The sequence below is a fragment of the Argentina silus genome (assembly GCF_951799395.1).
Source record: "Argentina silus genome assembly, chromosome: 8".
In the NCBI taxonomy this organism is placed as follows: Eukaryota; Metazoa; Chordata; class Actinopteri; order Argentiniformes; family Argentinidae; genus Argentina; species Argentina silus.
In genome coordinates this window covers 3,443,357-3,469,941 of record NC_139662.1, presented here as the reverse complement: position 1 = coordinate 3,469,941, position 26,585 = coordinate 3,443,357, and the positions used below count along the sequence as shown (strand labels likewise).

Sequence of the window (26,585 nt, the reverse complement as noted above, 5' to 3'; positions counted from 1 at the left end):
AACTGACGCACTCTCTTTATGCATCTGTCACTCGGACACTTGCAACCACTTGTTTAGGGTGTTCCTAAATGGAATAAGACGGTTTTAAGTTCATTTAATGGGAAGTGTAGGGTTTGAACTTTTCAGTGCAACTATTACAGTTTAGCACCACTGGAGGGCAGTGAAACATTACAGCATTTTCACTTTCTTCTCTCCTTATTAGCCAACTGATATGCACAAAATCCTATTCGTATTTGGTGACATTTTTTATTATTTATTAGTTGACTTCTCGATTATAAATAACACATGGTTTTGCATTAGGTGGCTATAATTCATATTTCCTAAACAAAGACGTCAATCAATAGCCTGCAATCAAGATTTCTCCCACCGACAGTAATTGGAGAGATCTGCCAGAGCGTCTCTTTTGCCGCGCGGCTTCTCAATGTCTGAATAAATCAGTATACGGTTTCAAGACGGCGATACTGGAGATAGTATTTAATTGCTTTCACATGAATAATGGATTTCTGTTGAGGTAATGGCTATGTTAACTTACAGCACTCTATGCTGAACATTAATTAAGCTGTATGATTTTTTTCCCCTCATACAGTAGGACTAGACTATAAAGCAAATAGCATACTATTGGACATATGACTCATGTACAGTGAAATTGGTCTGCATCGCAAATGTAAAGAATGTGATCTTGTTTGTAAGGAATGTATGTCTGAAGTGGGTGGACACGGCCCTCTCCGCGAAATGGAAATAGTATAACTTTAGGACCCAGGAGACACCAGTTAATAATTTCAACGAATTACACCTGTTACGTTCAAAGGGAAGCCGGGAGGCCAGAGTGCGAGTGTATCCTTTTCGCGCAGAGTAAATGTAATACCTCACTCAAGATGCTTGAAGTTTACACCGACATTCGTCCATCTTCTCCACATTACTAAATAAACAGCGTTGCACAGCCACAGGTGTACCTCCTCAACAATTTGTGAACAGGTTTCAGGTAAGTCAAGATGTTCAGGGGACAAAAAACATCGTTATGCCTCTAGAAAAGGCTACTCGTTGGATCTGTGTTATTACGCATGCTATTTTATATTAAGTATATTTATAAGGCTACCCTATGGTCATCGATTTTTTTTTTTTTTAGCAATTTCAATTCTAATAAACTACTTTTCTTTCATTCATGTGTAGTCAGAATGGAAATGAGATAAAACAATATTGTAGGGTCACTGTGCCTATATTAATGTATTATCCATCATGAATGTGTAAATTACATTTGTTTAAAAACACGTTTGAGCCGTTCATAATGCTATGAGTGGTTGTGGTTACGATATGTATTTTGTTGAAATACTTCCTCATGTGTTTTGTCAAACAATTTCCTGTTTCTTCTGTCTTATCACGCCCGGTTGAACGTCGATATGGATGTGATAATACGTCTAAAGCCGCTGTGTTAACTCATTAAGTATAAAGTGATACTCGAGGGTATTACTTCGCCGATATTGAACAAAATATATCTTTCAGAAGCGTGGTAGATGGTCAGCAGGTACAATATCATTCGTTCGTTTGTGACTAGACTGTGAATGATATCTCAACACCTCCACAGTTTCCCACCCCCTGACACTGGGTATGAACTAAACCTGTTTATGGACAGACCTGCTCGGCTGCTCCTAGTCATCTTTATGTGCAGTAGTGCATAGTGAGTCATATACTATATATATCTTCTCGTGGTCTTTCGCTAAAGACCATGCTCTAGAATGGGCTGTTAAATTATTTTGATAATGAGGATGACATTACTATCTTATATACATGTATGTCTTGAGTTTTACAAATGTGTATTGTTTGTGGGACTGGGAATGGCAAATGTGTTATTTGTATCCATTTTTTTCCCTGTATCATTTCCCTTTTTTCATGTGCTTGAATGAAGCCGATGCCAAACCAATCAAACTGGTTGCAATTTGGTTGAAGATGACAAACGGATGACAAAAGTGTCCTGTGCTTTCCATTGTTGGCCTCTGGAATCACAAAAGTGTCTTCTTGAATCAATAATGAAGAAGGCAGGCCAGGGACTGTCTTGAATTAATTATGACCAAGTAAGAGTGAGCCCCTGAGCAGTGATCACCTGAGGATTTCCTGCTTGTGACAAATATCGCCTTTCACAAAGCAGGAAGAAGTTTGTCAAGCTCAGTCTACAGTTGAGTTGCGTATTTCCTTGTAGAATGGCAGTTCAGTTCAGTTCAGTGGTTGGTCGTGTGTGTGTACGTGTACGTACCTCGTGTGTGTGTGTGTGTGTGTGTGTGTGTGTCTGTCTGTGTCTGTGTGTCTGAGTATCCGTGTGAGAGAGTGAGCTGTTTATTGTACGTAAGGCGTCACACGTCGTTCAGTAACCCATGTGGGAGCCACTAGATTTGGCCCACCTGTTGCCACGTGCATCCTGGAGGGCGGTGGCTGGAGCTGTAGCAGGTGCTTACTGAGGTGTGCTCTGTTTGTTCACTCTCTCTGTGCTCACTGTCAAGCTATCCCAGTGGAGCTGCACTCAGGAGATGGAGAGCTGGCTGCTATGACACAGGCTAGATACAGAGACAATGCTAAATTGAAGGTGCGACTTGTAACGGATTGCTTGTTGAATGGGAATAATTTTGACAATTGATCAAATCTCCTCTTATTTTCTTAAAGCATACTGTAGGTCAACAGTCATGAATATCCTTAGATGCCTTAGACACGTGAAGTCAGACTACTGTTAGATTGAGATTCTTGTCCTTTTTCATTCTATCTAACATGACTAGTGAGTGCAGCAGCCGTTCTGAGTGATGCGTCTGTTCCTGCGCCGGCGGATGTCCCCCCTGAAGCTGGTCCTTCTGGGGGGCGCTATGTTCATGGTGGTCCTGGTGGTCCTACAGAAGGATGTGGGCTCCAGCACTGCCCAGGACCCCTGGTTCCAGGAGCTTGTTGAAAGGAAGGAGAGGGTGATGGGTATTGTCCGGGGGGCTGTCCACAACATGGGCTTCCAAATAGGAGCTCCACAGCCCCCACCCATAGAGGAACAGCCCACCCCAGACCGCCACTGCCCCCCGGGCTTCTACACCCAGGCAGAGCTCAGGCCTGTGCTGGAGAGACCCCCTCAGGACTCTGTGAGTCCAGGGGCGGATGGCAAGGGCTTCCAGAAGGACAAGCTGTCTGCGGAGGAGGAGAAGGAGAAGGAGGAGGGGATGACTAGAAACTGTTTTAACCAGTTTGCCAGCGACCGCATCTCCCTTCACCGTAGCCTGGGAGACGACACCCGGCCACCAGAGTAAGTAACAGGCTACCATAGTAACAATGGTGTTGGAAAGGACGGTTTGGTTTGTTTACTGTTAATGGTGAGCTGTTGATATTTTTTTTTTTAAAACCACACGTTCAAAACATTGACAGCCTTTGAAGCAGCTTTGAAGCATTTCGAGTTCCTTGGTTTATTTTACTCATGTATGCTTAGGGCTGTACTTTTTATGTATCAAATGGGCCACACCTTGTGAGCACTACCCAAACAATGGCCAGATATCTTATTGACATGTTATTACTTTTAGCTGTTTGAATTAGAAATTATTGCTCAAGAGTGTGATGTGTGTGTGTTGTCGTCGCTTGCCTTGCCAGGTGTGTGGAGCGTAAGTACCGCCGCTGCCCCTCTCTCCCCACCACCAGTGTGATTATAGTCTTCCACAACGAGGCCTGGTCCACCCTCCTGCGTACGGTCTACAGCGTCCTGCACTCCTCCCCCGCCTCCCTGCTCACAGAGGTCATCTTGGTGGATGACGCCAGCACCGCAGGTGAGCGTGGCTACTCTGGCACCCGGAGCCTGACACACAGGCTGGTAGCAAAACATTCTGTTGGGGACATGAGAGTCAAAAAAAACGCATGTGTGGCTTCACATACACAGCATCAACTCCTACCCACCATTGTCACACTGTTCATTTATGTCACTGACAGCACTATGAATGATTGCTTGTGAAACTGAGAGCAGCCTCTTCTTATGACAGGAAGTTATGAGGTCAAAAGGAGGATGTTAATACTTTTACTGCCTCCTCTTTTCTATTCATGCCTAATTGTGGTAACATGCACAGTACACTTTTACAGTTGCTCCTCACAGTAGGATTAGTGTGGTGGTTCATGTCATGCATATATATCAGTAACTATTTGCTTTTAAACCCAAAGGACCGTTGCTGTACAGCATCTGCTCTCTGACATGTAATTAGGAGCTTGGCTGAGTTGGCTCCGATTAACCTAATGAATGTCCACTTTGCCAGAGCACCTGAAGACTAAGCTGGATGAGTATGTGCCCCAGCTGAAGATCGTGCGTGTGGTGAGACAGCAAGAGAGGAAGGGTCTGATCACAGCCAGGCTCCTGGGGGCCGGCGTGGCCCAGGGGGAGGTGCTCACCTTCCTGGACGCCCACTGTGAGTAGCCCCCATAAAGCCACGTGAACCCTACCTACCCCTTACTGGGCCTTGATGTTGGCTTTGACAGTATGAATTATAGTGCATTTACACACAAACAATAAAGGTGAAAAGACAAGAAACATAGTGCCAATAAACCAGGTAACACAGATGTGTGCAGGTAAAGTGAGAAGTCCAGAAGGGCCAGTAATCTCACAGGTGAATTTGTGGTCTTGTATGGCCCCAATTTTGTAGAGCAAGTGCTCCTTATGAAGTGTTTGTTGCCTTAAGGAGGGATCTTTACACTCCGAGGATTTCAGTTGTGGCCTGAGGTTATCTTTGTAATGTCCGCAATGATACCTGCTCTACAGGTCGTCCTGCTCCCACAAGATGAACTACTGTTAGAGAGATATGCGAAAGAGATTGATGGACATAATACAGCTACAACTGCCTGGGAATATTATATAGAAGTTATTCTATACAAGGCTGTATATGCTACTGCTAAATTCTTATCACAGCTAGAGGAGGCAAACCACAGTTAACAGCTGCTCTAGTCGAAATGCGTAGGCCTCACTATGCTCTCCCTTCCCCAGGTGAGTGTTTCCATGGCTGGCTGGAGCCTCTGCTGGCGAGGATCGTAGAGGAGCCTACTGCTGTGGTCAGTCCTGATATCACCACCATAGACCTTAACAGCTTCCAGTTCAACAAGCCCGTGGCCACCGCCCGCGCTCACAACCGTGGCAACTTTGACTGGAGCCTGAGCTTCGGCTGGGAGGCAATTCCCGAGCACGAAAAGCGGAAGCGGAAAGACGAAACCTACCCTGTCAAGTAAGGAACCACTACACTGGCTTTGCCGGACTATTCCTGCTCCAGTGATGGGGGGGGGAAAAAAAGTCTGCAAATGGAAGGAAAAAATTAAAGGAAGTAAACATAATTAATGCTATGCTGTTATTGTTGTGGTCGTAACTAGGTATGTGCATAATGCTGGGATTATGCAGATATGCAATACTATGATTTTTTTACTACGGCTCTACAGAATTTGTGTATCATGTTTTGGCCTTGAGATAATGTGTTGCTTGCACATTTTGTTCCTCTAGAACTCCAACCTTTGCTGGGGGCCTGTTTTCTATTTCTCAGAAGTACTTTCAGGAGATTGGGACCTACGATGATAAGATGGAGATCTGGGGGGGTGAGAATGTGGAGATGTCCTTTAGGGTTAGTCCTGTGTTTTCTCTGCGTGGTGGTCACTGTTAAATGGTCACAGTCAATATCTAAAGAATGTTAAATATAGTCAAAGCTAATACCCCATTTGTGCCCCAGTAATAGCCCACGCAACCTAATTTTACAAAATGTATGGATTGGAGCAATTGAACTGTATGTAAATGAAATACTGTTGTTCATGTGTTTCCCTGCTGGGCCCAGGTGTGGCAGTGTGGGGGCCAGCTGGAGATCATTCCCTGCTCTGTGGTGGGCCACGTCTTCCGCACCAAGAGCCCCCACACCTTCCCCAAGGGCACCGAAGTTATCACCCGCAATCAAGTGCGCCTGGCTGAGGTCTGGATGGACGACTACAAGCAGATCTTCTACCGCCGCAACCAGAACGCTGGCAAGATTGCCAAAGAGGTGAGAGGAGAGGGATGACCATGTTGTCTTTGAGTTCAATTCAACTGCATCAATCCCTGAGGAGCAACCATAATAAGCCAGAGGTTTTCTGCTACTCTAAATATTGTTATATGTAATTGTTGTTGTCACCACAGTACTCTTCTAACAGATTCTTTCGATCTTTACATATACTGTGATCCAAGATATAAATATAGGACAGCATATGTTCTTTTCAAGAATACCGTAGCTGGCAATACTCAGGATTGAGAGCCAGATTCCCTCCGTCTCACTCAGAGGTACTCTTGTGTGCTGCAGGAAAGGTTTGGGGACATATCTGAGCGTGTGAATCTGAGAGAGAGGCTGCACTGCAAGAACTTCACTTGGTATCTGAACACCATCTATCCAGAGGCCTTTGTACCAGACCTAACCCCTGTGAAATTTGGAGCAGTAAGTCTGTTGCTTTCACTTGTGCCACAGGAAGGTAACAATATGGGGTTACAGCTTGTAACGTGTGTGTGTGTGTGTGTGTGTGTGTGTGTGTGTGTGTGTGTGCGCGCAGATTAAGAACTCAGGCTCTCAAAGCTGTCTGGATGTTGGAGAGAGCAACAACGGAGGGAAACCAGTGATCATGTACACATGCCACAACATGGGTGGAAACCAGGTACTTAAAACTAGTGTTCTAAAGGTTTGTGTTGAGATTTTTTACTTGATTCAAATCAAACATTCTCAATATCAGTTGAGCCAATTGGGAAAAAAAGGAAGATTTATAAGTTCTTTGGAAAAGCTGTTTTTTGATCAGACTTGTTTCACCTTGGTCTACCGCAGTACTTTGAGTACACATCCCATCGAGAACTGCGTCACAACATAGGGAAGCAGCTGTGTCTCCATGCAGCCCCTCAGCCACAGCAGGTGAAGATAGAGATGTGCATGCTGAAGGGCAAGGGCACCAGCATGGCACCAGAACAAGAATGGGTGTTCACAGATGTAAGGAACAAACACACACACACACACACACAAAGAAAGAAAGAACAGTATTAGCCTGGTCTAATCTACTGTATTATCCCTGTTCCTCCTATAGGAGCAGCTCCTGAAGAACCCCTCCAGTGGGAAGTGCTTACACCTGGTTGGAGGCCAGGTACAAATGGACCACTGCAACGCTGCTGACCTCAACCAGCACTGGGCCTTTAGTTGACGCCCCCTGTCAACCCACTCACAGATTCAGGGCTCTGTCTCTCTCTCCCCTTCTTCATACTCAGGACTAAGCAGGCTGCACCAGCTCATCAGTTATCAGGACAGGACAATAAAGACCTGAAGACCATGGCTGACCTGAGTGGATAGCTGACTTTGGGGTGCAGTGCACATCTATGTGAAGCTCAGCTCAGGCTATTTAAAGAAATAGGGATATATATAATATATGGTGCAAACTTAGGAATGACAGTTGTGAGGTGGTCTAGGTGTGAACACTGCAGCCAGGACTGGCAGGCAGACTGAGGTCTTGGACAACTATGACCTCAGCACAGGGCCTTCTTTACACTCCAGCTTTTATGTTTGTTGTTTTATTTATATTTTATCGTAAGGTTCGATTATGATTTTTTTGCAGTGACAATGCAAATATCCATGTCTTGCCAAAGGGAAAGGTGTCAATTTAAAAATAAACAAGTTTTATTTGTATCGAGTTTTTTCAGTTTATTTCAGTAACTGACATTCATGATTGCTTTTCAGTCTGTGAGATTTTCTCAAATGATGAAGCATATTCTTGTAATGGCCAAAAAGCAATGCATACTGTGTCAACTGAAGTTGGGAACTGAGGTTTTAAGTTTTAAAGGTCCATGAAACAATGATTGGAGAGAGAATGCATACTTTTGATTTACCCCTCCCCCATGATTACGGTCATTCTTTTCAAAGAGGCTTGTGACTTGCTTAGTTTTGCTTTTCTAGCTAGCTGCCTAGTTGTGATATTATGTTTGCCTGCTTGTGTACCACTTTACATACTGTATGTACCGAAAGTACAGTATATTCAAACAATATATGCAAATCAGTTGGCAAGGTTCCTGAAAGATATTCAATATTGAGCTCTGTTCTTGTTTTAGAAATGTCTGATTGTATGGTCTCATAGCAACTGGAGCCCTACCACTCTGCTGAATGGTAAATGAAGTTCACCTTGAGGTAAATTCAAAGTAATAAAGTAATACTCTCTCTCTCTTTGCTGTTTGACAGTTGTCCAACTTTATTGCTCAGATAAGGTCCATATCAGAACCCAGGTGCTGATAGTAGTAGACTTTCCTACAATAATAAACGTTGTGGTGAGACCTGGTGAGAGATCTTTGAATAGGATTAGTTAATGAGTATCTTGCTCACACACTGCGCAATATTAATGTTGATCTAAGGAGTGGTTTGTGAATCTTAGACCATGGCTTCAGGTTATTAACAGAAATCCTAACAGAAAATATGTCTGTGACTGCAACTTGGCTTAAGGAGGTTGGCCATTTATTTCTGTGACAGGTTGCCAAACCAGGTCTTTTGGAATGTGGTCATGTGACATCTCTTGCAGGTGGGGAGTTGTCCTGTATCCTGGCCTGTGTCTCAGCTTGAATACTGTGTTCACATGGAGGAAATGGGTTGAGGGACAAGAGTCAAGACATTCTTTATTTACGACAATAGGTGGCAGTGATGACTTGCTAAAGATTTCTGCTATGCGATGATGGTGGTCACAATTTCAACACACCTCTCTCTCTCCCTAATGTGAGTGCTGGGCCAGGAGAGAGCCTAGTAAGCCCAGAGATACACAGAGCAGAAGATGAGTGCTGGTCAGCTTCTCACTCGCTCTGAGGTGTTTGGACAGCTGAGGAGGGAGCTGTATGCTGACAGGGAGTCCCACCAGACTGATACACACATCTTCATCATACTGGGAGCTTCTGTGAGTAACCACGTTGGACACGTTGTATTTTCTGCTGAAAATTAACCTTTTACTGTAACCGTTGTAAAGTTAGGATTGGATACATGGCTTATGATGCAGTATAACAACTTTATGAACAGGTGGTTGTAGTTTAATTCGGTACATTGCCTTTACTGTGGTTTAAGAGGGGCATAACTCAGTACTTTGCTGGGTTTTCTTACGGAAAGGAGTCTTGCTTGTTTTAATTGCCCAGCTATAACCCCCCCACCCCCACCCCCCCACCCCCCCCCCCCCCCCCCCACACACACACACACCCCCGAGAGAACTTTCATCTAGAGCTCCATCTGGTCTGAAGTCCAAACATGGGGTTAAACGGGTGTAGGAGGGGTTGGGCGAGGTGGGGGTTAAATAGAGTTTACACAATGCCTCAAAAGGGAGCAATTCAATAGGGAATCACAGAGTGGTAACAACCAGTGACGGGGAGATAGGGAACGGAACGTATGCTGACTGAAATGTGCTGCATCTGCCCTTTCCTTTATCAAGCACTGAAAGAGTGATCAGTTTAGGTCTGAAATGTTTGTCCATCTACTCCAATAGCTCTCCAATGGACAAATTCCTACTCCCACCGACACTTTATTTTCTGTTATCACCCTTTATTTTTCACAATGTTTGTCTTCATTGCTGTTATGTTGCATTTTCTTTTAGTTGTCAGTGCAGTGGAAGGCACAGTTATCAATTATTATTTTACAAAGATTTATATTTCTTCTTTTGTCTCTGTTGTATCCTTGATGTGCTGTACTGCTACAGTCATTATCTGACCTTTTGAAATTGCTGTCAGTGCAATATATTGAACAATGTTTTGACCAATGGCATGTGTCCCTGCATTACTCAATAACACGCCTCAGTGACCTAGATATCTGCTGCTCGTCCCATGTCTCACATTGAGCACTGGTCAGTTTAAAGTTATACTACAGTTCAGAGTCTGGTTGGACATTGGTTGGACATTGAACTCTGCTGTCATGGCATGCATTGCACCAGGGCATATACAGTACTGTCATGAGAATATTAGAGCAATACATTTACACTCCCTGAACACTTTATTAGGAACACTATACTAATACTGGGTAGAGCCTCCTTTTGCTCTCAAAACAGCCTCAATTCCACAAAATGTTGGAAACATTCCTTTGAGATTCTGGTCCATGATGATATGATTGCATCATGCAATTCCTGTAGATTTTTCAGGTGCACTTTCAAGCTGTGAATTTCCCGTTCTACCACATCCCAAAGGTGTTCTATTGGATTCAGATCCGGTGACTGGGAAGGCCACTGAAGAACACTGAACTCATTGTCATGTTCATGAAACCAGTTTGAGACGACTTTTTCTTTGTGACATGGTGCATTATCATGTTAGAAGTAGCCATTAGAAGATGGGTAAATTGTGGCCATGAAGAGATGCACATGATCAGCAACAATACTCAAATAGACTGTGGCATTCAAGCGATGATTGATTGGTATTAACAGGCCCAAAGTGTGCCAAGAAAACATTCCCCACACCATTACACCACCTCTACCATGAGAAGGTGTACAGGTGTTCCTAATAAAGTGTACGGTGAGTGTATGCTTTACTCCACCATGGTCCTCAGGCATTTAGTCTCCTACTTATTTTTTACATCTATCTATTCAGGGAGATCTTGCCAAGAAGAAAATCTACCCTACACTATGGTGAGTAAGATTTGTCGTGTGCGTGTGTGAGACACCATCCTAAATGATGAAGCAATGTTTGTTGTAGTTACCCTCAAACACTAGTTATTGTCTAGGTTTTACATCTCAGGTTTCTACTAATCACAGTAGGAGTTGGGGGAAGGGCAAGCTGCTCCTTGACCAGTGTTGTGGGTCATTTCTACTGATTGACTGACTGTGTCTGTCTGTCTGTCTGTCTGTCTGTCTGTCTGTCTGTCTAACCTCCTCCTCTAGGTGGCTGTTTAGAGATGGACTACTCCCAGAGGAGACTCACTTTGTGGGCTTTGCCCGCTCTGACCTGACAGTGGAGGACATCAAGGCAGGATGTCTGCCCCACATGAAGGTGAAATATGGGACTTGATTGGTAGTCAGGTTGTCTAGGATATACAAGCAACTACTCATCATGGTGAAATCCTTCATAGGGACTTGCAGATGGGTTTGCTGATGGAATAATTAATTTAAATTCATGTTAAATTAAATAATTCATTTGTTAAATTGTGTGTGTGTGTGTGTGTGTGTTTCAACTTGTCTGTCTGTCTCAGGTTGGTGATAGTGAGAGTGAGCGCCTGTCTGCGTTCTTCCATAGGAACTCTTACTTGAGAGGGAGGTATGATGAAGGGGACTCCTTCTCTCAGCTCAATGCCCATCTGGCCTCCCTGGCAGGGGGGTCTGAAGCCAACCGCCTCTTCTACCTGGCACTGCCCCCCACTGTGTACCAAAACGTCAGCAAGAATATCAAGACCCACTGCATGTGCCCCAAGTCAGTGTCTCTCTCTCTCTCTCACACACACACACTCTCACACAATTGATTCTAAATACTGGAATCAGCCTCCTCTGAGATGCATTGTATACTGAAAATATGTAAATCATTTCTCTCCTCTCTTATTCTCTCTGTGTCTGTTAGAGGTTGGAACAGGGTGATTGTGGAGAAGCCATTTGGGCGTGACCTGGAGAGCTCACAAGAGCTCTCCGCCCATCTCTCCTCCCTCTTCACTGAGGACCAGATCTACCGTATAGACCACTACCTGGGCAAGGAGATGGTGCAGAACCTTATGGTTCTCAGGTACACTACAGCTCCAGAACACCATGGACCTGATATCCGCTGGTTAACAAGCATAACACACATCCTCCCCTTCCTGCTTTCACTCAGTATAATGAATGCATGTCTCCTCGCTGTCAGGTTTGGAAACAGAATATTTGGCCCTATCTGGAACCGGAACAGTGTAGCCTGTGTGGTGCTCACCTTCAAAGAGCCTTTTGGCACTCAGGGCAGGGGAGGCTACTTTGATGACTTTGGGATCATCCGGTGAGGAAGGTCATTACCTGAAGTAGCTTGTCATGTCATATCAATGTAGCAACCGCACAGAATTATCACATTTCTATCTAGCTACTTTCAGAGCTAGTTTAGCTCTCGCTATACTAGCTATACTAGCTATACTAGCTATACTAGCTCTCGCTAGTCTGGTATGGCAATATATTGGTTTTTGGGTTTCCATATGTGAAGTCCAGTGTTCAGTGCATGACGTAAGCATTTGTGATGTTTCCTATTTACCCCTTTAGTGATGTCATGCAGAACCATCTCCTGCAAATGCTCTCCCTGGTTGCCATGGAGAAGCCTGCCTCCACCAGCCCTAATGATGTGAGAGATGAGAAGGTACAGAAACATGCTGTTATGGCAACAATCTTGGCACTGGTCACACAGGTCACGTACTACTGTGAATGTCACACCACATGATCGATCACTCTGTCTGAATGGTCATGTGGGGTGACATACAGTACACTATACTATGTCACCTGTGTGATACGTGCTGTCCCTCTCCTCATGCCCTGTCTGTGTTGTGTTGCATTTTGTTGCATTGTGTTGTGTTGTGTTGAGTAGGTGAAGGTGTTGAAGTGCATTGCACCTGTGGCTCTGTCTGATGTGGTGCTGGGCCAGTACGTAGGGAACCCTGAGGGCAAGGGCCAGGCCAGAATGGGCTACCTGGATGACCCCACTGTCCCCAAAGGCTCCCGCACGGCCACCTTCGCCACTGCAGTGCTCTATGTCCAGAATGAGAGATGGGACGGTGAGGACGACCATCTTGTAATCTTTCCACAGCTCATCCAAATGTCCTCCTCTCTCCCTTCTTTAGAGATTGTATCCTTGCCAAGATGTGTCTCTGTACTGTTCACAGCCATGTCAGTCATACCTCTTTTGCTCTCTCTTTCTCTCACTTTTCTCATCTGCACTCAACTCAGGAGTTCCGTTCATCCTGCGCTGTGGTAAGGCTTTGAACGAGCGCAAGGCGGAGGTGCGTCTGCAGTTCACCGATGTGCCGGGGGACATCTTTGAGGAGCGCTGCCAGAGGAACGAGCTGGTGGTGAGAGTGCAGCCTGACGAGGCCATCTACCTCAAGATGATGACCAAGAAACCTGGAGCCTACTTCAAACCAGAGGAGACTGAGCTGGACCTCACCTACAGGAGCAGATACAAGGTAGGACACACACACACGCACACACTCACACACACGCACACACACACACACACACACACACACACACACACACGCACACACTCACACAGAGACACCATCCATTCTTAACTATAGGGCCTGCAACACATGACATGATGACACACAATGATGTGGATACTTTACAATGGAATGACATGATTCAGTATGTATAATCCTATGGAGGTGTGTTCTATCGCCACAGGATGTGAAACTCCCAGATGCATATGAGCGACTGATTCTGGACGTCTTCTGTGGGAATCAGATGCACTTTGTCCGCAGGTCTGTCTGTCTGTCTGTCTGTCTGTCTGTCTGTCTGTCTGTGCCTTTACCACACCGTGACCTTGGCTTCATGCACTGATACGATTCATTGCCTCTCTGTATGCAAGAATGCAGCATCTCTGTTACATTGTAGTATCTCGTTGTAGCACACCGTAGCTTACATATTCCTTCCTCTTTGCCAGTGATGAGCTGAGGGAGGCCTGGAGGATCCTGACTCCCCTCCTCAATAACATTGAGGGAGAGAAGACATCTCCTATCCCATACACCTATGGAAGGTAAGATATTACTTGCAAGCAATGGTTAGCCCCCAAACCCCTGCACGATCAGTCCGCTCTTCCACCTCGGCTGCCTGCCTGGCACCGCCACCTCTACGTGGATGCAGCGGCCACGCCACTCGGTCACGGCTTTTCACTGTCCTGGCGCCCCGCTGGTGGAATGAGCTTCCCTCCACTGTCAGAACTGCAGAGTCACTACCGATCTTCCGCTGTAGATTGAAAACCCATCTCTTCAGGCTACATCTTAACAGTCCTTCCTAAGACCTCTTCACCCCGACTACCCTCCCTGTACTAACCCTAACCCCAACCCTTGAGACCTCTTCAGCCCTGTACAAGTTCTCTCCTGTTAATAAATAATAAAAAATAAAAAAATTGGCTTCTGGCATTACGACTGCCAATGGCCCCTGGTGTGAGCATTGATTACTTTGTCTTATGATGACTGTTGGATAGATGATTCACTTACTTAAACAAATGTATTTGTTGTAAGTCGCTTTGGCTAAATGCTATAAATGTAAATGTAAATGTAAATATTAGAAGGCCTCACATACACTTTCCCCAACTTATCCAACATTTGCATTTTACATGCTCTCACCCTAATCTCTCTCTCTCTCTCTCTCTCTCTCTCTCTCTCTCTGTCTCTGTCTGTCAGTCGAGGTCCAAATGAAGCGGATGAGCTTGTGAAGAGGGTGGGATTCCGCTACGAGGGAACATACAAGTGGGTGAACCCCCACACCACATGAGATGCATGCACACACACACACACACACACTGGCATATACTGTATTAGGGCAGATGCCTATTGGCTGATAGAGAGGGTTGCACACAACAGGTATGTTGTCTTCAATGTTCCAGTATTAGTGTTTGATTAACACTGCATGGCAGACAATGTGATATTCTGCATTTTAATCACAATTATGACAAATCCCTCTTTCTCTTTTCTATGAACAACAATTCTGGATACAATAACTTGATTTATGCAATACCAGGGATTTAATGCATGTCTTGTTTTGATTGAAGCAGTACAAGCAGAATGTTCATTCAAGATTGAAGCAGAATGTACATTACCTGTACATTTTTAATTACTAAATAAATCATGATTAATTATTGATATTGTTCTGATTTTTCTCACAGCATGCGTAAACTAGATTAACAGGTTATGAATGTGCTAGAAATCTTTGTCTTTTATGTATCACCTGTCCATGTGCAATAGTGCTAATTTGTATGTCGTTCTTAGCCCTTATACATGGTGTGAGAAAACACAGTAAACTCACAATACCCAATAGTACTTTCACACCAGTGTACTATCTGCAGGTTAAGGATTATAGTGAAGTATCATATAGTAAAGTGTATAATTACAGTACACTGTAATTGCTCTTAATCTGATCTGTTACAGTCAACACTCTTCTGTGCAGGTAGGATTGAAGAGACAAGGTAATGCATAGGTAACCCTAACAGTAGTCTGCGTTGGTCTAGTTTGATGATTAGTGTATTTAGCCCACTCTCCCACTGCTCACCTGGCTGTGAGACTGTGGTCATGAACACAATGGAGATCCTCAGAGGAAGAGGTAAGAGGGAGAATCACAAGGTATGCAACTGCCCTTTACTTTCAACTCAAATCCAATCCAAAATCACTTACCTTAACCAAAGGAAATAATCATGTTGGCTTCATCAATTAACCACATCCAACATGCATGAATTAACCCTTTTCAATCCAACTCACTTTATAACCATCTACTGTACTGTGAGAACACATTCCAGTCACTCCGCCCTGGGCCCTGCTCCACTGGGCCACAGACAGTTTATGCCGGCTGCTGACTGAGGCTGTTTCCTGTTTCCTGTTTCCCATCACTCTCCCAGGTACATGACCTAGCTGGGAGCCCCCTATCACTCCACACAGACACACATTCCCTTCTACAGCTGGGCCAGGGAGGGCCAAGGGAAGGAGGATGGACGAAAAACCAACATGCTTGTTACTCAACAACTATAGCTGAGTCATCAAATTGCACTGCACGCAATTGACTGAAGAGTTTTGAAAACAAGAAAAACTGATTTTTCTGGTCTTGTAACATACCAGACACACCCATTAACACCACCTACTGTTGTTCCCGTCTGGAGGATGTAAATGTGTCATACCAAGACACATTCAGACATTTCAAACAATAATAATAAAAAAAAAATGAAAAGAAATTGAAGCACAATATTCTGTGTCCATTTAATAGGTTATAGTTTCCATTGTTATGTATGTGACACATTTTCATAACTGCAGATTGGCAGCTCAAAAGTGTCATAGTTGTGTCAAGTCATATCAAGCTTGGCATTTCATGTAGAAAAAATAAAGGTTATCAGAGATTGAACAAGCTCTGTTGGTTACATTGTTAATACTTTCACGATGACACCACACTGATCACCACCTTTCTCCCACTGACTAGTCTGTTTAGTGTACTGTACATGGGTAACTAGTACCATTGTACTTAGTAACAGTTTTGTGTGTGTGTGTGTTCGTGCGTGCCTGCGTGCACATGTGTGTGTGCGTGTGTCAATTGCATTCATTAGTTGTGTAGCACACATCTCCCTTTGCAGTTCCTGTTTTCCTCCCTGCACATCTGGATAGCTGCCCCATCCTCCATGCCCCGAGCGTAGAGACGCACCAGCTGGCCATGGACCCTGGGAGGGAGAGGACAGCAAGGCAGATAAAGACACGGACAGAGGGAGACTGTAAATGCTCCATGTTAGGCCTAAAGCAGATTGGTCGACATATACTCATGAGATGTCTTTTACCTGCACATGATCTCTGTGTAAGGCAGGATCTCTCCATCACAGTTCCACACCGAGACTGAAGGAGCCTTACTACAGCACAGGCCACATAGGTACTGTTCTTTGTTCTTTCTCCTCTTGTCATTTGTCATCCCTCGCTCCCCTCTCTTTGCCAAGTTCTGTTGAGAACCACTTCTGCTCCTGGCCTCTTCGTTGTCCGTCGTCTCACTCTCTTCATCTTCATCCTCCTCTTCTCCGGGCGGGAGAGAGAAACGTACTGCCTTCACTCGGTGGACCTCCACAAAAGGCAGGTCAAACTAAGATGAGAAGAAAAGAAGCTTAATCAAAGTAAAGCGTGAGGCTTAGTAACAGGAATGTTACACTATATGCTATCAAAATGAGCCCTCAAATAGCAACTTTATGACATTAAATTCCCCATTACGAATTTCATTACAAGTTTCTTTCTTTGATACCCATTGTTGTACATTGTTGTACATTGTTGTAGGTGTTGCAAATTCATTATTCATCATATTGAAATACTTCTCAGACAAGTTATATCTCCATTCTATTGTATATTACATGTGGAATAGCTGTGGTAGTCCATCTGTACCTGGTCCTGGGTGCTGGTGTGTCTGTGTAGGAAGGTGAGGAAGTCTATGGGGTGTGTGTCCCGCACTAGAATGAGGTCGCCCGTCCCATCAGCTAGGTGGGCCGAGGGGGACAGGCCCAGTGGACTCCTGGGACAGGAGCTGGACATGCAGGTGAGGGACACACACCTGAACCTGCCCTCCACACTCACCCAGTCACCTAGAGACAGTGACACAGAGAGAAGAGTGAGAGGTTATTACTCGAGGGGGTGGGGGGGGGGGGTGCAGAGTACATTAGGCATTTTACAGATACGATCATCACCCAATCACGTTGAGATGTTATCCATAATCGGTGAGGATTCCTTTCCATTTCCAAAAAATTACTACATAGCTGTCTGTAAACAAATGGAGATGTGTGTGATGTGCCTGCTGCCATGATTGGATTAAAGCAGCGTACTGACAATGTGCCCTCCTCCTCCAAAAATAACTGGAAGGAAAAATGTGTGAGGAAGAAAAGTCACAGGCTTTGACTTGAGCTTAGACCAGAACGCTTTGAAATGAGCTTAGACCAGGTACTGACGACCCACTAATATGCGTTCTGGTCTAAGCTCAATAGCTTTCTAAACCACCTGCTCCATCATTTTAAGCATTTAACGGATACAAGTACAGATAATAATAATAATAATAATAATGCATTTTATTTGGAGGCGCCTTTCAGGTCACCCAAGGTCACCTTACAGAAAAGATACGAGTATAACAAGTTTGGCACACCCGTAGTTATTCCATTATGCCCTCTTAACAGGTAATACATAGGAGTTGTCTATTGCTGGGCGTACTAAATGATCTACAGTATGTACTTTAATGGTTTTGTGTGTGTGTGTGTGTGTGTGTGTGTGTGTGTTGTGTGTATGAATGTGTATGTAGACTGTATAGACTGTGTGTAGACTGTGTGTAGGGGTCTTACCCTCTAAGTCACGACTTAACTGGCTGAAGTGGGAGCTGTATAGGGAGCTGGAGTCTGGAGAGTGGAGGAACAGCCTCTCAGTGCTCTCAAAACACACACGGCACCTGGGATGGATACACACACTTATGCATTACACAGGCCACTTATCCCTGACACCTATTCATCATCTTACACTCCCGCACGTAGCAAGTTATCTTAGACAGGTACACTGACTCTTTCATAGGCACTGGTGTCCTAGGAGGTGCAGACTCTCATTTCTTCAAGATCAGGTTGCCCACGTCACCATGGAAACAGCCCTCATGGTACCCTTAAGGTAAACCCAACACCTGTGTCTCCATTGCAGATGGTAGCTCTCAGGGGAGAATTGAGGTCATGTCAGAGACACTCTGATGACGTACTTTACAGTAACTCCTGAGAACACTTTCTTCCACTGTAAGAGTGAAAAAGCTGAGGTACAGCAAAACTAGGGCAACTTTTCTTCTCAACTTTTCCTCTGACTTCAGAGATGCAGCTTGGTATCAGGACTCACTCCTTCCACTCAGGACATGTCTAAAGTGTCTGTGCTTTTAATGAGGCAGTAGTTCCTTGGCTGTCATTCTGAATAAAGCATGTTTGTGTTGCTGTATTTGTCTCTCTCTCTCTTGTCCAGGAGACATTCCTAACAAGCCCTCACACTCTGCCAATACACTAACGCTTCTAGGAACTTAAAAAGACTGCTTGTCATGGTGAGACAAGGACTGTCATTGAGACATAAGGCAAAGCAGTCTCATCGTATTGTGGTTGAATAGTTGGTGAAACACTTTTGGAATGGTTTACAGGTACTCCATTTCCTCTAACATTTGAGCCAAACTTCAATATGAAATCAGGCTCATACTGCACACACACTGTGAAACACTGCTGACTAATCGTTATTTTGCCTGTGTACCAGTCAGTGAGTGTTAGTGTTATTTTCCCAGAGTAGTTAGTGTGTTACCCTGAGAGGCAGCGGGTGTTGTCCCTGGGGCTGGAGAGTTGGGTGTCTGCAGGTAGGTACTGCACTATGCCTGCATAGCTCCGGTTACTAAGGTACACCATAGCACCTGGAGAGAGAGAGGGATGGTTAGGAAGCAATTTACTGCAGTGAAACACAGTAGCATAGTACAGTAGTTGTCACCCACCGATTAAATGGAGGAGGGGACTATGAAACTTGGTGAATGAGGGGTCTTGCCACATAGATGCGGCATTTCCAAAATTACACTGATTGGCCCAATTTTGATGAAACTATGGTGAAAGATGCGTCTTGCCATAGAGATTGTTTAGGAATTTCGAGGTGATGCCTATTCATCATTAAAAACATAATAATAGGGTGCAAAGTGGAGAGCTAGGAGTGTATCCTAATGCAGTAGGCATATGGCCTTACGAATTTGGGAATAATATTTTGAGAAATCAACGCAAAGCTGTAAAAAGCAAGACTGATAAACAGATCAAAGACTGATAAACAGATCCAACGACTTTTCAGTCTGGCTATGAATGCAACTGTAGAAGTGTAGCGTAATGAAGTAGACCTATAGGCTAACGAATTTGGAATAATATTTGATCTGTTACGCAGCATAATTTAATACTGGCACTTTTGTGAAACCTAGGTTTATAGCCAGATGCATTTGTAACCAAATAATTTGGCTCTGCAAATATTTAGTTTTACCCCATTGGTGAAATGTGTGTTTGAAGTAAAGGCGTCTTATATCAATAGAGTATAATAGTAGCCTAATAGCGCCCAAATAATTTTTCTCTTTGGTCACAGAAGGTGATGTAAGAGAAAAGCCCTCCCTGTGCACAATGGGAACAACATCACTATAAAACAGAGACAACCAGAGTGTCTTAGTAACATACACAGGCTTCATTCCATCACTCTCCTTTTATAGAGGGGAGCTACATCATTCATGGGTGACAACATGTTTACTGTACACTTGTTTGATATTAGTATGTTGATAGTATTCAGACGCTCACCTGTACTCTTTCTAGCAGATACGTTTATATTGTCTTTACTGTCTTTCTTATGCTATAAGTACTTCTATCATATAAAGCAATATACTGTATTGTAATCACATTTGTTTCTCCATTAGACCAATCTCCACTCAATACCTGAGTAGTCATATCTGAGGGGCCCCATCCAGCGGTGTCGCTCACTCTCAGCTAACACGTCCCCATAGAAACCATAGCCCACTAGGGACACAGAGTAACGCACCAGAGAGGATTGGTGATGGACAGAGCACACGTCCAGGGGCTGAGAGTCTCCTGCAGGAGGGAGTGGGTTAGGGTAAGGGTTAGGTTCATAGAGAACGGGATGAGGTAGACCTGTCAACACTGACATCAACATTACAACCCTACCCCTGTAATTCATTTTCATTAATATCTTAATGTACAAGAAAACATGATGGTCTCTTACCAATGATAATGTGTAGAGCAGAGGTTACAGGGTCGTTTACGCCCACTGTTGCAAAACACACACAGTCTGTGGAGCCTGAGGACAGTCAACAGACAACACATATCAGTCTAAAATCAGACTCATAACATGCAATTGAATTACCCTCATTTGACTACTACAGCTGTATTACCTGCAGGAATGATGCCAATGTGAAGGTCACATGGCTGTAATGTCACAGTGGGATCATGTTCAGAGAGCCCCACCTCCTGCTGTGTTCGTCCAATCACACCATGCAGCAGCTCGCTGAACATCCCATCCCCACCCACACAGACCACACTGAAGCAAAGAAACATAAACAGTACGGTCACGGAATCAAATCCCAGGGAATTTGGTTGCTTAATCTTTTCATGCCATAGTGTTTACATAAAATATTGACTTTTCTTACCCATCAAAGCCAGTCAGGTCCTTTTTCAGGATATGGTCTCTCGCCTGGTTCGCCCGCTCAGTCACTAAATAACAAAAACAAATCAACTTTTTCGGAATATGGTTCTCAAAAACATATCCCAACTATGTCAACACTATAAAAATGTAATGAACTTTCTACATACAAAGCCAAAAATGTAAATAGAACAAACATTGAATAAGTTATGGGATTTCTTGCATAACTGATTGCAATCATGTCTCACCGACAACATGAGTACTGATACCAGCCAGCTCAAACAGAGGGGCAACTAGAGAGTTATAGATCTGCCTCCCTCTCTTCTTCCCCCCAAAAGGGTTAATGAACACCAACAACCTGTGTGGGCGGGAGCGGCCTGGAGAGGACGGACAGATTGATAAAAAAAAGAGTACATTAGGAGAAGAGTGGAGGCAGTGTGGATCCATGACAAACAACAGGTAGAGATATTCAAACAGTAACTAATCAGACTTCAATAAAAATGACTCCTATAGGAGCAAGTAAGGCTGGTGGCCTATCATATTAGCATTCATCCTTACTGTGAGTTTTGAGTGCCAATCTGAGCTGTGTCATCCATTGATCTCTGACGTCACGACTGGGGCAGCTAAACTGGGTCCTGCCCAGTCTCCATAGCAGTCCATATGAACTACCACTGCTGCTGCGCTTCACATAGAACACTAGAAGACATACGAGAGGGAAGAAATCAGTAGGCCAACCACATAGTTTCAATTCAGTGTAATTCTTTGGTTTAGGATGATATTAGTAGTCAAGAGGGGTATAAACGCCTTGGGGAGCATTGTATGTTATTACAAATGTGTTACTGATACTGTACTGTCACTTTGTTTGGTTTGGTTTTGTATTGCGTCTAACCTTGAGGCTGTGATATTTGATAGCATTTCCTCTAACTCACCTGTGAAGTCTCTGTCTGCATCTTCAACTGACCTCTGGGGTAGAATCGCCACTCCTCCCGCCTCCACACCGATAACCTCCGACACAGGCACTGAAACTTTTATCACATAGACACAGTCACTAGTAAACTGTACTGTACTGTACATGGCCATTTGCTTATATTGAAAAGATTACCCCTGAAGTGCATGTTGGAGTATGTGTAATTGTGGGTCCAAACACCACTCCTACACAGACATGAACTTTTGCACCACATATTTTACTGTTCACATCTGACCAGCCAGAGGAGAATGGGTCCCCCTCTGATTTCGGTTTCCTCTGAAGGTTTCTTCCTACCAGGGAGTTTTTCCTTGGTTTGCTTCTTGGGAGTCTATGGTCAGGTGTTTATATTGTTCATACTGTTTATATTGTTTGTCCTATACAAATAAATGTGATTAATTATTGTACTGCTCTGGCATATCAAAAGTCTGAATTCTAATAGGTGTGTGTGTGTGTGTGTGTGTGTGTGTGTGTGTGTGTGTGTGTGTGCTCTCTTTGTTTTGAATGAATCAGCTACAGGTTCCTGTGAGTTGCGCTTCGTGTTGGTGCTGTATAACTTGTTCCTCACCTTTACTGAAAAAGATTCATTCATTTAATTAAAGTTTCTATATATTATGGCTCAAATAGTATAGTATCTGGTCATATTCACATATTCTACTAGCTTCATAAAGTGGATGTAATTCAAGCCTATACATGTTGAAAGGTTTAGGGCTACATTTTTCAATTATAATGTTGATGTGCATGATATGTTGCTATCTGTATACCCGTCTCCAGGACAGGTTTGGTGACTTTCTATTTATGGTGCATAGTACACATTCATGCAATCCAACAACACAGTTCCATGTTTAGTAAAATGCTGGTGTGGGAATGATACTGGGTTTATTTTGTAAGGGGTCTTTCATTTGTTAACCTTTTTCTAAAATTGGAACAGATTGTAATGAACCTATATGAGTTATTTAAAAAGTGATTAATCCAGAAGTGTGTAAAATGACATACTGTATTATATAAGTTATAATGGCAATTCAGAATTTCACACAATTAATAGTCTATTCTTACAAACATGTTGCTGTGCTTAACTACTTTTGGATTGGCAACATTATGAAATTCATCTTAGAAATCTAGGAAAAATAGAACGTGATGTGAAAAAGCGAAAAGTGTCCATGAAACGTGATGGATAAAATGCACTTACTGGTTTTCTTATCGCGGTTCTTCTTGTCTAGCTCAGTCCAATTGAAGTACCAGCCTGTTGTGACCGCCCGGTATCGTTTTTTCCCGACCCATAAACTTGACTCCAACCTTACTAGATCTGTTTCCATTCTACATTTACCCCTACACACGTCTGTGAACACGTTTTTCGTTCTATCTCACTGTCCTAAAACTTGAGATTAAATAACTAAAGATAAGTAATCATTCGATACGACCTCATATTACATTTCGTTTCAGTGGTCCACAGCATCTATTAAAAGAAGACTTGAATTTCCTCTCCATCTATGATTGTCGCATAGTGTGTTATCTGTAGTTTTAAAATCTTCTACCGCTGATGAGATATCATCAATAAGATAGCACTCCAGCCTGACAGCTATATATATAGCTTTTTCTATTGCCTATACAGTTCGTTGTAAAAGCCCCTGTTCTACAGTACATTGCGTGTTAGTCATCTAGGGACTGTACTAAGAATATTTATTTCCTTTTATCCCTCATTGTCTCACACCTGTCTGCAAAATTTGCATGTAGCTCTCCGATTGGATGTGAATGGACCTACCTGTACTATTTAGCATAAATATTTCTAGAATGGAACTCCTAGTATAGAGTCTCCTCTTGTCAATAGATTATTCAACATAAGGAAACAAATAAGTCATTTTCTAATTTTAGTGAACTATCTCCTTGATATCAAGGAGCCTCGGGTAATATTGTTACAATTGTCGCTCAGAAGAATGGATCATGTTGTCTGCTGGGTGGGGATTTAAGGCTTGGAGATCCTCCACGACCACCTTGTTAGGCCTGTAGAGTCTAGAACATCCTAGCTCAAGTGAGACCTCCTTGACCAATCCATGGACTTAGGGTCCCTTAAAAAATTAAAAGCAAGAGAAAGTGTATCGACACATATAAACTCTCCATCTAGCACATCCATATAGAGAACACTGTGGTATCACTAGACATTTAGAATATTTAAAATAAAGTATGGCGCTAAGTATGTCTGATACAGGAAACAGGATGCATCATTAATATATGTACAAACACACACACACACACACACACACACACACACACACACACACACACACACACACACACACACACACACACACACACACACAATGTTGTGTTTGTGTGGAGTCTTTTTTAGTCTTACTCTCCTTTTCATAGAGAAAGTCTGATTCGATCATTGATATATTCGTCAAAAATCATTTCTTCCCTCATTGGTGTGTTGTGTGTTCTATGAAACAGGTCTAGCCCAATCAAAATGGTATCAAAGGCGGGGCTCACCTCTGCAGCTCTTCCGGTTAAGCGCATGCTTCCTCTTCGCTTTAGCAAGCTACATAATAGAATTTATTTAGGAGTTGGTAGACTGGGTTAGTATAATTTATTTGTGGTTTCATCAACTGAAGACTTGAAGACTGAACAAAACATGAATATTCGCAACGCCAGGGTAAGGGATATGCCTGGATTTGGCTACGGTTAGCTAGCTAGCTGGTTAGTTAGTCATCGCTAATAATAACAGACTAAGCTAGCTGGCTAGTACGTGATCGCCCCACGTTTGGCCTGTCAAGTGAAGTGGGAAGTTGCTAGCAAGCTAGCTACCTTGTGTATAACCATCGTACATAGTTTGTTATGATGATCATTGAGGGTCGACAGTCACAACACATTACAACTGACTAGGCTAGGCTTTGATTTAGACAGTGTCCAAGCATTTAATCATCCGTTTTGTTTTGTTTTTATCCCCCACTTGTTCTCTCTTCGTAGCCGGAGGACCTTATGAACATGCAGCACTGCAACTTGCTGTGTCTTCCAGAGAACTACCAGATGAAATACTACTTCTATCATGGGCTGTCCTGGCCTCAGGTTGATAATCACCACTGCATCCTAATTACATTCAATTCAAGTCTCTGTTCCCACGTATCAGTCGTGATGGTGATGGAGCTAACATCCTCTCCCCTGTGTTCACCTTTCAGCTGTCCTACATAGCAGAAGATGAAAATGGCAAAATAGTGGGATATGTTTTGGCCAAGATGTGAGTTTCTCTCTGCTTGGAATGACTAGAATAATTGGCCTCATGCTGTTGTTTTTCCTCTGTCGGTGTCAAACCTTCATTGCTTTCTGTGTCACATGCTTTTTTCTTCAGGGAGGAGGACCCAGATGATGTCCCCCATGGCCACATCACATCCCTGGTGAGTTTGTGTTCACTGCTCTTCTCTCTTAACACCCCTCACAACGTCAACATGTTCTATGTTGTTGTGTTGTGCCTGTCGACAGTTGATTGATTGATTGGACTATCCTGTTTGGTGACCGTCTCTGTCTCCCCCAGGCCGTGAAGCGTTCTCACAGGCGTCTGGGTCTGGCTCAGAAGTTGATGGACCAGGCTAGTCGAGCCATGATTGAAAACTTCAACGCAAAATATGTGTCTCTTCATGTCCGGAAAAGGTAATCTCATCTCATCGACTGCATTTTGCGGAACTATAGCCCAAGAGTAGCATGATAAGTAGCTATAATATAATGCAATATCGAGTGTATCCAAAATGGTGAACAATTAACCTGTTTTGCATCTCTTCCTTTAGTAATCGAGCCGCCTTGCATCTATATTCAAACACACTGAAGTTCCAGTGAGTAAAAGGGATTTCCTATCTTCATGAAAGCTTCCTGACAGACATTCTAATGTTGTTATTATTATTATTGCATGTGCCTCATATTCAAAGTGGTGTTCTCATGAACAGTGAATCTATAGTTTTCTCACTGAAAATGATCTCTTTCCAACCCCACAGAATTAGTGAAATAGAGCCAAAGTACTATGCGGATGGGGAGGATGCGTATGCTATGAAGAGAGACCTGGCCCACATGGCTGATGAGGTGAATTTCTATTCCTTCGTCTATACACCTAAGCATGCCTGCACAGGGTGCTGATCTATTGACCCTTTGTTGCTTTATGGAACATTCCGCCTTCCTCTTGTTAGCTGAATACTAACTATCTCTGTTGTTTGCCGTCTATGGGTCCCACAGTTGAGAAAGCCAGGAGTGCGTGTGCTGGGTCAGGAGGCCCCATCTGCCCAGAGCCTATCCACTCCCGGTGACCAGGAGAGGGAGGGAGAGAGAGACAGCGGCGGAGAGAGCAAAGAGATGAGTGAGGTCAGCGAGGCGACAGAGAGCACAGACGTCAAAGATTCATCCTCCGACTCACAATGACTGCACCATCATAGCCATTTTTAAATTCACTCCCATGTTACAATTTTTATCTCCATCAGAAAACACATTTGGCTTCATCCAGTGGTCACCACCTCTATTCACCTCACTCACTTTTACACTGTACAATACATTTTTTTCCAGAACTTACAATAGTGATTAACAAAGAGACTCTGAGAATGGTTTGAAATGTTTTTGGAAACTTGAAGTTGAGTTCAAATTCATGACTGGTTCCATAAAGTTTGTATTGAACTCAAACCTTGGCACTACATCAATGTCGTCCCCAGCACTCATGAAAATGTCCACAATTTGAAAACAAACTAACCTGTGTTTTTGGATGTGTCTAAATCAGGTCTGTTAAGTACTCTATGAAATACTCAAAATAAAAGTTTCCATTAAATCATCTGATA

General features: G+C 43.6%; 4 protein-coding genes across 6 annotated transcripts; 3 read left to right on the top strand and 1 right to left on the bottom strand.

Annotated features, from left to right (window-relative positions):
- Positions 1–819: 819 nt before the first annotated feature.
- galnt6 (UDP-N-acetyl-alpha-D-galactosamine:polypeptide N-acetylgalactosaminyltransferase 6 (GalNAc-T6)) lies at positions 820–8,189 on the top strand. 3 transcript variants are annotated; one of them, XM_083675434.1, is made up of 11 exons: positions 820–982; positions 2,772–3,268; positions 3,607–3,779; positions 4,257–4,406; positions 4,979–5,213; positions 5,483–5,600; positions 5,808–6,008; positions 6,303–6,434; positions 6,547–6,648; positions 6,813–6,971; positions 7,066–8,189. In XM_083675434.1, the coding sequence occupies exons 2-11, from the start codon at positions 2,787–2,789 to the stop codon at positions 7,177–7,179; spliced, it is 1,866 nt and encodes a 621-aa protein (XP_083531560.1). In that variant the 5' UTR covers positions 820–982; positions 2,772–2,786; the 3' UTR covers positions 7,180–8,189. The 3 variants fall into 3 exon arrangements, with proteins under 3 accessions (XP_083531560.1, XP_083531558.1, XP_083531559.1); XM_083675432.1 differs by having other exon boundaries at positions 2,763–3,268; XM_083675433.1 differs by lacking the exon at positions 820–982 and adding an exon at positions 2,472–2,575 and having other exon boundaries at positions 2,763–3,268.
- Positions 8,190–8,784: 595 nt separating this feature from the next.
- LOC310808251 (glucose-6-phosphate 1-dehydrogenase-like) lies at positions 8,785–15,722 on the top strand (the record flags this gene model as incomplete). Its single annotated transcript, XM_083675046.1, has 12 exons — positions 8,785–8,904; positions 10,568–10,605; positions 10,858–10,966; positions 11,166–11,383; positions 11,528–11,686; positions 11,804–11,929; positions 12,184–12,277; positions 12,503–12,689; positions 12,862–13,097; positions 13,318–13,394; positions 13,577–13,669; positions 14,319–15,722. The coding sequence occupies 12 exons, from the start codon at positions 8,785–8,787 to the stop codon at positions 14,407–14,409; spliced, it is 1,548 nt and encodes a 515-aa protein (XP_083531172.1). The 3' UTR covers positions 14,410–15,722.
- A 134-nt stretch (positions 15,723–15,856) lies between these two features.
- LOC310808250 (ceramide kinase) lies at positions 15,857–23,433 on the bottom strand. The gene is made up of 13 exons (XM_083675045.1): positions 22,970–23,433; positions 21,746–21,841; positions 21,375–21,512; positions 21,065–21,193; positions 20,824–20,887; positions 20,569–20,714; positions 20,400–20,474; positions 20,096–20,248; positions 18,948–19,053; positions 17,975–18,078; positions 17,034–17,230; positions 16,448–16,740; positions 15,857–16,333 (listed from the first exon to the last, which is right to left on the bottom strand). Exons 1-13 carry the CDS (start codon positions 23,094–23,096, stop codon positions 16,219–16,221), a joined length of 1,743 nt encoding a protein of 580 aa, XP_083531171.1. The 5' UTR covers positions 23,097–23,433; the 3' UTR covers positions 15,857–16,218.
- Positions 23,434–24,280: 847 nt separating this feature from the next.
- On the top strand, positions 24,281–26,578 carry naa10 (N-alpha-acetyltransferase 10, NatA catalytic subuni). Its single transcript, XM_083674695.1, has 8 exons — positions 24,281–24,430; positions 24,745–24,843; positions 24,954–25,012; positions 25,124–25,169; positions 25,307–25,422; positions 25,557–25,601; positions 25,761–25,847; positions 25,989–26,578. Exons 1-8 carry the CDS (start codon positions 24,410–24,412, stop codon positions 26,176–26,178), a joined length of 663 nt encoding a protein of 220 aa, XP_083530821.1. The 5' UTR covers positions 24,281–24,409; the 3' UTR covers positions 26,179–26,578.
- Positions 26,579–26,585: the final 7 nt, after the last annotated feature.

What these genes read in the sequence shown, in the direction of transcription:
- galnt6 (XM_083675434.1), top strand. Translation starts at nt 2,787, where the DNA reads ATGCGTCTGTTCCTGCGCCGGCGGATGTCCCCCCTGAAGCTGGTCCTT. An exon ending in GGATGACGCCAGCACCGCAG is followed by an intron (nt 3,780 to 4,256) that starts GTGAGCGTGGCT and finishes CCACTTTGCCAG; the next exon opens with AGCACCTGAAGACTAAGCTG. An exon ending in AAGAATGGGTGTTCACAGAT is followed by an intron (nt 6,972 to 7,065) that starts GTAAGGAACAAA and finishes TTCCTCCTATAG; the next exon opens with GAGCAGCTCCTGAAGAACCC.
- LOC310808250 (XM_083675045.1), bottom strand. Translation starts at nt 23,096, where the DNA reads ATGGAAACAGATCTAGTAAGGTTGGAGTCAAGTTTATGGGTCGGGAAA. An exon ending in CATTGGCATCATTCCTGCAG is followed by an intron (nt 20,475 to 20,568) that starts GTAATACAGCTG and finishes GACTGTCCTCAG; the next exon opens with GCTCCACAGACTGTGTGTGT. An exon ending in TGCTCTACACATTATCATTG is followed by an intron (nt 20,249 to 20,399) that starts GTAAGAGACCAT and finishes TCCCTCCTGCAG; the next exon opens with GAGACTCTCAGCCCCTGGAC.
- naa10 (XM_083674695.1), top strand. Translation starts at nt 24,410, where the DNA reads ATGAATATTCGCAACGCCAGG. An exon ending in ATGGGCTGTCCTGGCCTCAG is followed by an intron (nt 24,844 to 24,953) that starts GTTGATAATCAC and finishes TTCACCTTTCAG; the next exon opens with CTGTCCTACATAGCAGAAGA. An exon ending in TCTCTTCATGTCCGGAAAAG is followed by an intron (nt 25,423 to 25,556) that starts GTAATCTCATCT and finishes CTCTTCCTTTAG; the next exon opens with TAATCGAGCCGCCTTGCATC.